Here is a 10698-nt window from a genome sequence, read left to right on the forward strand (position 1 = left end):
GCGCACCATTGGACCTAAGGTTGCTCCTCTCGATGTTCCTCTGCACACAGATGTCCATCCTCTCGAGGACATCTTTGCTCACGCCAGTGACAATCCTTTAGATGTCACTGATGGCCCCTCAGGTATTCCATCTTCCTACCCTTTCTTTTCTTCTAACCTTGAGCCTTCAGCTCACACTTCTTCTTTCGCAGGTCCTTCTTCGATGCATTAGTCTGATGCTCAGGAAGTGGAAGAGGAAGAAAGAGAGAAAGATGATGGAGGAGATGAAGAGATCGATGATGTCTATGATATGGCATCAGACATCAAACTTCTCCTTCCAGCCGTTGATACTGTCCTCTGCAGGATCAACGAAGTCCACCAAGAGATGCCCCGCCAAGGTGATCTTGATGCGAACTTCCTTGCCATCCAGGCGAACGTTCAAGAAGTTCAGAGTCATCTCCAGACTCTCCAAGAAGTTGTTCAAGCCAACACCGATGCCATTGTTGTTCTTCACACCAGGGCTAACAATGCTCAGGCTATCGCTGATCAGCAGGCTGGCCTTCTTCAACAGATCCTGGATGTTGTCCGTCAACCAGCTCCAATGATCCCACCTTCTTTCTCTGCCAGTGATTGCGCCCAGCTCCATGAGACGCGTGAGGCAACGACAACTCTAGCTAGTGCTTTGCAAAGGCTAGAGGAAATAATGGTTCACCAGCGTCAGCTCTTGAACGAACTCTCTGGCCAATTCTCTCAAGTCTTAGCCAGAAAGGGGGAGATGAGGTCCAACACTGGTGAATCATCCGATGTTGTGCCTACCCCTTCTCAGGCTGTTGGTCCAGTATCAGCTTCAGTTGCCGTTGAAGCTGAGGCTCGCAAACACCAAAGCTGCTCAAGCTGAGGATGTCGATGCCATCCCTAGGGATGATGCCCCTACCATCACTGCTGCTAGTGATGATGATGATGATGATGATGATGATGATGATGAAGATGAAGATGATGATGATGAAGATGATGATGAACCTACCATTCCAGACCCCGGAAGTGATCTAGATGGCGATGACGACGATGATGATGAAGATGACTTTACCATCAAGTAGCAGAAGCCATCAACCGTCACCAAGGAAGTTTCTCTCAGGGATTCTGCATCCGAGGGGGAGCAAAGGCAAGATGAATCTACTCCATCAGGGAACCAGGACCCCAAGTCGAAAGGCAAGGCGGTTGCTGAAGAAGAAAACTTGAAGGTATTGTTCAATATCCCCCAACAACCTTTGTTTGAAGACTCTACCTCTCAGGTAGTGATTACTTCAAAATATCAACTTCATATTCCATCAACAACCTGCTGTCGACTGGAGCGGGTACCTGATCAACCTGTCTCTTGTGCTCCTACCGACCAGCAGATGTCTCAGCTGAAGGAGTCATTCGACCAGACTATAGTAAAAATCCTTCTTCGTACCTCTAGTGGTGGTGAGTTTGACTTCCTTTCTAAAGCTGAAATAGTCGAGGCATTAAGGGTTGAAGAAGAGCTAGAGCTTCAAAAGAAGCAGACTAAAGACAGCTTGAAGCTGGCCAAGTCACTAGCTGAAAAATTCCTTCCCAAAAAGAAGTCCAAGAAAACGGTGAACGATGTCCAAGCCTTGGCTAAACTTCTTTCTATTGCAGAAGCTGAGCATGAGAAGAACCTGAAGCTGGTGGAAAAGGACAAGTGATGGAGCAAAGCAAAGCTGAAAAAGAGAGTCAGTCCTCGCCCGATTATCCGCGTCAGCATCAGCGGACGTTCTAAAGACGGTGGAACGCTGGTCTCAATGCTCATCACCAGGGACAATCTTGATGCTGTTACCGAGTACCCTTCCTACCTTGGCCATTATGGATACAGCGAATGGATGGAGATCAGACAAGCCATTCAGCAATCCAAGTCGAGACACAAGACACTTATCGAGAACACCATTAGCGAGCTCATCAAAAGGATGTCCAGGTATGTCAAGGTCCCTGACAGGCCATCTCTGAAGAAAGGTGGGAAGAAGAAACTCAAGCTCTCTGATCCTAATGATGGACCATTCCTAACGATCGAACATGAAACAAGGTTCTCCTTAGATGAAGTCCTGAAGGGTCATCAGAGTACAGACATTTCTATGTTGAATCTTGACTTGCCAGATAAGGGTCCCTATACACCCAACTTTGTGCATTTTAAACCTGAGTTAGAAGTTATATTCCTTGACTATGAAGGTGAAGTCAGATTTCAGAGAATGTCAGAGCTATATCTATGTCTAATGTATCATCTGGTTTACCTCTTGCTCTGGATAGATGATAGCATGCCTGGAAAAGTCGTAGATCTGAAGATACGAAGGGAATTCCTAYGTYRAWDAAAACTTGGTGAAAATGTACCTGGTTACATAGATCTAAGAGTTCTAGAATAGTTTCTCTTTGTAACAACAATCCACTTTTCCTTGTAACTTCTTGTACTATGTCTACTTTCAGTGATTGTACTTATAATCTGTAAGCACTGGACATGTAATGTAATACTTGTAATATTTCCTATGATTAATAAAATGAGTATTCCATGTACTTCACTGAAAAATATCCCTGCAAAAAGTAATATGGACATAAGTCTATGAGTTCCACTGTTACTTTTCGCATTCACTGACAATCTATAAGTCTGTGAATAAGCTTTCAGTTTCAGTTTCCGTACTTGTAATTTTCTTAGATATAACTTAAGGAAAATTTTCAAGCTGAGACTGGCTAACTGAAAAAGATCCCAAAATAGTAAAAAGGAACATGTACTTCATATGTAATTTTTCTTACTATTATTTGATAAGATAACCTTATTTATGTTATCTTGTTATCATCAAATAGGGGGAGATTGTTGATCATCTCTCTCAGTGATTTGATGATAATCCATTTTCACTTATACGTTGTATTTATGTTTCTGTCTTTTCAGTTCCAGCGACCTTCACTGAGTATGTTCAGTGATCGTTGAAGAACTTGCATTGTAAATCTAATCAGAGACAACAATACTTCAAGAAGACAACACTCACACCAAAGAACCTTCAGCAAACGTCAAAGGCTGAAATTGAAGATTAGAGACTGGCGAATATGTGATCTGAAGCGGTATTTAGTGATTACAAGTCTGTCTACATATATGTGAAGACTGCTCAAGCTTCAACGAATGATGAAGAGACCTTTAGGTCATTCCAGCATTCAGCGATCAAAGGAAGCTTGCTTAGCACGATTGTTGTTGTCTTGTTCTTATACACACAAAGGATAAACCTCATACCCTTATGAAAGTTGGTATGGTACCGACTAGTCAACTCTATTGTCCACCAACTTTAGGTAAGGATGTCTGCTCATGAATAGTGTTTTTTGTACTATTTACTATAACAAAGGACAAGACTTCCTMTTAAGGCTTGACACGCACTCTAACCCTACCATATTGCATTAAATGTTCATTTAATGCACAGGGTATAAATAGAAGTGTTTCTTCTCCATGCAGAGTGCGCGCAACTCACTCTCTAACCCTAATTCTTACTTCAAGCATTTTCTAGCTTAAGTAAAGAATCTTCTCTATAACATTTTTTTTCTTGTATTTGCTAAGACTTAGTGTGTAACTAAAGATTGTTTAGATAAGTTCTTATCACTTTATCTATCCGCAAACAATCTTGTAAAATCTGTATTGATCTTCTTTATCAATATATATTTAAAATTTGAAAATATTGTGTTTGTATTCATCCCCCCCCCCCCCTTCTACAAACTGTTTTACTATTCTTGTAGACCCTCAAGGGACCAACATATACCCAATAGCAAACATGGACTATTAAGGCTGTTTGATAGTGATCAAACAAGAACCCTTTAACAGTGATCAAACAAGAACCCTTTTGACAGGTTGTTTGTTATACCCTTTGACAGTGATCAAACAAGAACCACCACATTTTGAAGTAGATCGAGAACCAAAACAAAGAACCAAAACATAAATCAGATAAGAAGTGAAATCGAGATGGATACCTTAAATCGAGAGAGATTGAGAGCTTGTGTGTGTGTGTGTGTGAGAGAGAGAGAGAGAGAGAGAGAGAGAACTTGAAGACAATAGTTAATCCAGAGATGCGAAGAGATAGATCCAGAGCTTGAGAAAGACCAGAGGTAGGCAACGATATACAAAGAAGAGGTTTTCAGTGTTTAGGTTATCTCTAAATAATTCAGATCTAATCAGAGCTTTTAAGCTCTTAATTGGAAAAAGAAAACAAACATACTTAATACCCTAAGGTCTGACCGATTCAGACATAAGAGGGTATTAAGTGCTTTTTTTTGTATAAACAAACAGAGCCTTAAAATTTGAGATTACAAGTAAATTGTGCGTAATTATAACTTATTAAAGCTTCATATTTGAATTTGTGTAACTAACTGCAAATAAACATAATCCACTACAAGATAAACATCTCATTATAAAATATAAACAATCTAAAATATAATTAGGATAATCATTGAGTTACACTTATAACAAAATACTTAATTCTTATCTTTATAAAAAATATGTTACAAAACAAAAAATAAATGACTTCGTTATTAAACCTAAATTGAATTATAATAAAAAATTTTGAATTAAAAAAGAACGAGAACTTTTAAATAGTTAATTTTATACTAATATTGATATACTTTTTAAAAAAAATATGAATATAAACATATCGCTTTCTCAAAATTACATAAAACTATATTATTCGACAGCTATATAAAATAAAACGAAACATTATTTCAATATATCTCACAACTTCGTCCGAGTATCCTTAAAGTATTTATAAAGAATGACTGGATTTAAAATTTTTCTTAATGGATTCAGAGTGAAAATTTGTAACATTTTTAGGAGTCAAAGTAGATGTATCTTAATAAAGGAAGGTTCAAGAACATGAAAAACCAAGGAAGAACTTCATAGACGTTGGATGAAGGAATCTCATGGTCATGATGAGAATGAGAGTTTTGTAAATAATTGAATGTCGAGGGAAGTTTATATATTACTACATGCTGCATTACAGCATTAGGGGGTAGTGTCGATATCAGGATAAATCTTTTCCTATTCCCGATTGTGTAGGCATAATATCCTCAGTAGGCAACCTGTTTCATAGAGCCGATTTGCAAAAGGGTCAAGATTATCTTCATAGTATCCGATTTCATACTGTCGCCTAACGATTTCAAGTCGTTTTGCGTTCAATGGTCGATGAAGGTACGATTTCACGCTTCTTTATTTCTCTTTTAGAAACGTTGTGATGATGTAAGTAATTGTCTTATGTGTTCTTATAGTTTTATCCACTTGATGTCTACTTTTGATGCAGATTTACCAAGAAGAAGCCCTAGGTTAGTGAAGATGAGTAACGAAGTGCTTATATCCAAGAAAAAAAGGTTAGTTTCACACTGCATTGAAGTTGATTTATTTGATATTTTGTGTTTATAGTCCGATTTTAGGGTTTATAATCGGTTTTTTCACCAAAGCTTTTTTGGTTTATGTGATGTATTTTAGGGATTTTTTATGTATTAAGTCAATAACCCGAAAAAGAATACCCCTCTTTATATTAGAGCTGTTCTTTATGAAATCATTCAAAGAGATGATAAACATTGTTGATTTTCTAAGTTTGTATGTGATGCAGTGTTGTTATTAGTGTTTGCATGTTTCTTATGTTTGTCAAAAGTTTCTTATTTTTAGTCTTAATTTCTATATGCATCTGTGAATAAGTACACTCATAATGGGTTTCTACTACTGCCAATACATACATTCATACTGAAGTTGAATTTTTTTGATATTTCAACTTTTTCTGTGTGTGATAAGCCTATTTTAGGGTCTGGAATCTTCTTTTCACCCAAGTAGTTGGTTTGTGTGTTGTAGTTTAGGGGATTTTTGGGTATCAATCAATACTCGAAAAAGAATATATACACCCCTATTGCATTCTGGAAAATGAGGATTTATGTTTATAGAACCAACCATTGCTTTTGTGTTTAAAAATTATTCTTGTTACTAAACTAATTACTTGCATCCTATTTGGTTATTCAATACTCATATGACAATTTTATATCATGTAATAGAAGTTCATTTGTTCCTCAATCTAGTGACAACAATGATCCAAGTGAAGAACCTAGGTGCAAGGTTAGAAAAAAATAGATGGGTAAGTGACCAAAGCCCACTAAAGTCTTAAAAGCAGTTGTAGAGGCAACAATCCGTAGTGAGATAGAATATCGCAGAATTAGAAACCGTATGTCCCTGAAGAAACTGTTTAATGTTGTACGATCCCTGACAAGTGAACAAAGACAAGTGTGTCCTATGGGTTTTGGGTGTTTATTTTCCCTCCAAATTGATTCTATCCCTGTAAAGTTGGGTCATTTTATCATGGAAAACCTTGATCTGAAGAATTTGAAGATCAAGACTAAAAGGGGTTTGATTCATGTCATCAAGGAACTTGTTCATGCCATGACTGGTCTTCCGGTTGGAGGCAAAGATATACTTTCCATAGGACTTCTTGAAAACGATGATTCAATGGTCAAAGAGTTTCGTAGTGAATTTGGTAATAATAATATTACCCCTGCTGAGCTGGTTAGACAGATTAAATAGAATGTTGATGCGGGTCCAATGTTTAAGATCAATTTCATCCTTCTCTTTGTGAATATTATGTGCTAAACCATGAAAATGGGTAGATGTTTCTTAGGGTTACTTAATCGATTCATTGGTAGAGACGATAGGCCTTCTTCTTACAGAGAAATGCCCCGAGCGTATCGCTATTAAAAAAAAAAGGTTTATGAACTTCATAGAATTCATGATCGGCCATTCCGTATATTCTATTTCTCCTGTCTTATTGATCAATGGTGTGCCATGAGATGCTTCGCCCGGAGGATCATTCATGGTGAAGATCCCAACATGATCTACTCGGACCATTCACCCTTTTCCCAACCAAGCATAGGTAGAAGCCCTCTTTCCCATACACAACGACGGTTCCAAGCAAGATGAATAGCTCGTCAGGCTGTCGGAGGGGGACTTCTTTGACTTCTTTGAGAAAAAGAACTTGAATAACTTCGTTTCGATCAGATGGATTGGTGTGCCCTTATAGTACACTGTGTGGTTGAATGCAAACACGGGTGCTTACCAGAAGATCCCTGTTGTTTTTTCACGGGTCCATTGACTGTATTGGCGGTTAGTACTTAAGAGTTTGCTAAATAATTTATTTTTTTAGTTTAATGTAGTTATGCCAAATGTTTTTATTATTAGTGGATTGCCACCAATGTCTTTTTTTTAGTTTTTGTGCATTGATGCAACACATTCATTAGACAGTCCTACAATGAGACAGAGACCCGCATTACTAGGATGGCCAGCGATTTGTTGAGACGAATATGAGGATATCGAGAAAGGGGATTCGGTAATTTTGAGATCAACCAATCTTTTCATGGTCCGATGAATCTGTTTGCAAATGGCCGCCCGCTGATTGATCTTGTTGCAGTTCTTCCCGACACCCAGCCAACCGATGTTGAGGTAACATTTGTATCACATATTCACATTTATTTCATTTCGTATGTTTTTTATAATGTTGCTCAGTTTGTAGTTTTGATTTAACTTGCCCGAGATGTATAGTTAGGTGAGTATCTCATTGCAATTGACATTCATTCACAAATGCATATCTGCCAAAAATAATAGTTTATGCATTTGACAATCTAAGTCATACTCATTAATTATGCAAAGATGCATATGCCATGATAAAACTTTATGTATTAAAACAATTTAATAACAAATGTAGCATGATGTGTACATATGCATGTTTTTAATTTCGTTATATACTTGATTAGTTTCTCTATTCACAAATGCATGTAGTATATAATAAAACTGTTCTTCGATTGCACAGGTGCATTGAAACATTTGATTATGACATCGAAAGATATTGTATTTATATATGCGTCAAAGGAAATTGAAAATTGTATCTATACATGTTAAACTACAGGGGTTCATACGATTAATTGATTCCAAGGTTCAGGAGATGGAACGTCTTAAACAAAAAAAATTATCATATGTGAACCAAGGACTATATTTAGATCCACAGCATGAGCATCTCAATAATTGGAGATCAAAACTAATTTTTGCATCTGGTTGTGAAGATCGAAATACTGACCTTGTTAAATGTGTTTCTGCTAAAGACATAAGTAGAACGTATGTAAGGCGTGCGCATAAAGTGCCGGTAGGTGGTAGTGTACCTGTGTGTCCCATAACTAATAATGAGATGACTCCAACGGTGAGACCGCAACCACTGTGGAATGAGGATTTATAGACTCCAACACATTTTTCAATAACCGGGTGTGCTTGGTTATCTTATCTCAGATGACAAATCTATTGACGAAAATTGAAGAAAAAAGCTATTGAATCATTGTCTTCTCCCCCTAATTTCAACATGGACCCGTCAAAAGAGTGGATGATATTGCTCGTAATTCGACTATGACTCACGAATCTGTAGATAATTTAGGTGCCACAGAAAAGACTAGTGAGTTGGTGGGGAGGCACGATAATCGCAGGGGGTAAGGAGGGGAGACGTGTTGCAAGAGCGGCAATCGTTCTATGTTCACCATATGTAAGGAGACAGGTTAGTGTGTTACACATGTGACCGCTGTAGAGTTCAAGATTGCCAGATCTTTGTTTGCAATGATGGGTGACATTAGATAAGTAGCTATATTATTTATTTAGTATTGATCGTATTGATTCTTATCGATTAGGTTCTCTATTTTTTGAAGCATGATGTCTTAATCATTATAATATCTCATATGTCAGTGAGCCTGTGTTTGACACTGAATGTGGTGTCAGCACTATTCGCGTTACAACAGAGTTTAAACCAAGGGCCTGTGTGTTTGCTAACGTCATTGACACATGGACCATTTTGCTCAACCATGAAGACACAGGACTCCTGAGTCTCTGTCACACTTCTTTTTCCATTCCTCTATTCTAGTTTTTATTAGTATCTTTTGGTTTTTTCACCACAGTTTATGTGTTACAAATGATTATTAGCTTTAACATCATGTTTTAACTCGTATTCAGACCAGTGATATGAGAAGTGGTAAAATGAGCAATGAAGAGAGATATGGCAAGTATTGTGTGAATGTAACAGCAGCTATAAGTAGGCATCCTGAATCGATATCTTTCAAGAACATTGATCTAGTGAGTCGGTTTGGGCTAATTATTCTCCTACATATTTTGTTGCTTTTATTTTTAGTGATGTATTGATTTTCATTGTTAATAGGTTTTCTTTCCCATTGTGGAAGCTGAACACTTTTAGAGCTGCATTTGTTGTAATAGACAACATGTCAGTCGACATTTCATCTGAAACCAAGTATGGTGTTACTCCTTCAATATTGGTGAGTACCAATCTGTTTATAAGAACATGAATTTCTCGTATTAGATAGCCCATGGTAACTTCTTTTTATCTTTAAATTGATAATCTATTGTTCATGTTATGTTCATACATATGATCCAATGTGTATCACATCGTAATTTTACACATGTGCATACCCAAGAATGTTATCTTACTAGTACATGCATTTGTGCATATGCACAATTACCCCTTTCATATGCATCAATGATGCTATAATTGTTTAACCAACTGTTCATATGCACTGATGCATACGTCACTGTATTTTTCCAGTGTTATCATTCAATGTCTCTTTATACTAAATATTTAAGCTACGTCACTTCATACATTTTTTTATCGTAGAAAACTTTGGTTGTTTGTGGAATATATAAGCTACGTAAGCCACAAGAAGGCTGACGTTATCGATAGGACTAATTTGGTTAGGCTGAAAATGAAGTGGCGCACTAATGAGAATTCTATAGGTTGTGGAATATTCGTAATGCGCCACATGGAAACTTACATGGGCCAATCTGTTGGTCGGTTGGACTATTTACTAGGTAAAGAGTCGGCGACACAACATGTGCAGTTGACGCGTTTGAGGTATAAATATGTAGCAAAGATTTTGTTATCTGATATGAATATCTATCAAGGTAAGGTCATTGCATTAGCTGATACATTTGATGGCATTGACCGTGAAGCCCAGAAGACCATAACGACAAGATCTTTGGCTACATGGAAAGAGAGGACGAAGCTTTTTTTAGGATAGTGTCGGAATAAGGAAAGGTTGTTTTGGGTTGTTGATACATATATAGACATTGGGGAAAGGTTTTCATATGTTGGTTTTGTTGTTTTCCTTTAGAATTGAAGTATTATTCATATTGTTCTGAGTGGATGCACAATCCCCCTTAATTCATAAGTATTGTTTTTGGATTCATATGTTCTACATTTAGGAACCTTAATGTGCATATAAATGTTTTTATCAAGTCCAGTCACTTCATTATATACGTAAGCTATTACGTATTGTTGGCGTTATATTAGTTGTGTTAGTTTAGGGTGAAAACGGATTATGTAATAAACATTCATCTTATGTATTGCTCGTCTTAAATTAATTGCATCATGTTTGTGTTATAATCGGAAGGCCCTCACAACTGTTCATGCTATGTATTGTTTGTGTTATATGATTTGGGTTATGCTTGGAGGAGAAACAAAATACTATAATCATCGTTCATCTGATTGCTTGCATATGTGCATACAGGTAATATGTAGCCTTTTTCATTGCATCCTTTGTTGTATTCATGTTGGATTGTGTATCTCAATCACATCAGGCTTCGAGACTCCAACGATTGATTCTATCAAGTCGTCTGTTTTC

The 10698-nt window shown here is 37.2% G+C and overlaps 1 protein-coding gene across 8 annotated transcripts; it reads left to right on the forward strand.

The window, feature by feature from the left end:
* The first annotated feature begins 4888 nt into the window (after positions 1-4888).
* LOC112504428 lies at positions 4889-10419 on the forward strand. 8 transcript variants are annotated; one of them, XR_003068207.1, is made up of 7 exons: positions 4892-5185; positions 5295-5361; positions 7273-7474; positions 9020-9139; positions 9222-9336; positions 9812-9929; positions 10028-10413. XR_003068207.1 is itself a non-coding variant. In XM_025108372.1 (6 exons), exons 3-6 carry the CDS (start codon positions 7397-7399, stop codon positions 9255-9257), a joined length of 351 nt encoding a protein of 116 aa, XP_024964140.1. In that variant the 5' UTR covers positions 4889-5185; positions 5295-5361; positions 7273-7396; the 3' UTR covers positions 9258-9803. The 8 variants fall into 8 exon arrangements, 1 of the variants encoding a protein (XP_024964140.1); XM_025108372.1 differs by lacking the exons at positions 9812-9929; positions 10028-10413 and adding an exon at positions 8454-8570 and having other exon boundaries at positions 4889-5185; positions 9222-9803; XR_003068209.1 differs by having other exon boundaries at positions 4891-5185; positions 9025-9139; positions 9812-10419.
* Positions 10420-10698: the final 279 nt, after the last annotated feature.

This window comes from Cynara cardunculus (assembly GCF_001531365.2).
Source record: "Cynara cardunculus var. scolymus isolate 2C chromosome LG 2, CcrdV1, whole genome shotgun sequence".
Lineage (NCBI taxonomy): Eukaryota > Viridiplantae > Streptophyta > Magnoliopsida > Asterales > Asteraceae > Cynara > Cynara cardunculus.

Bases quoted from the DNA above. Each gene is read 5' to 3' on its own strand.
- LOC112504428 (XM_025108372.1), top strand. From the start codon at position 7,397: ATGAATCTGTTTGCAAATGGCCGCCCGCTGATTGATCTTGTTGCAGTT. The intron at 7,475-8,453 runs GTAACATTTGTA...TAGATAATTTAG, and splicing joins CCCAGCCAACCGATGTTGAG to GTGCCACAGAAAAGACTAGT. The intron at 8,571-9,019 runs GTTAGTGTGTTA...ACTCGTATTCAG, and splicing joins CACCATATGTAAGGAGACAG to ACCAGTGATATGAGAAGTGG.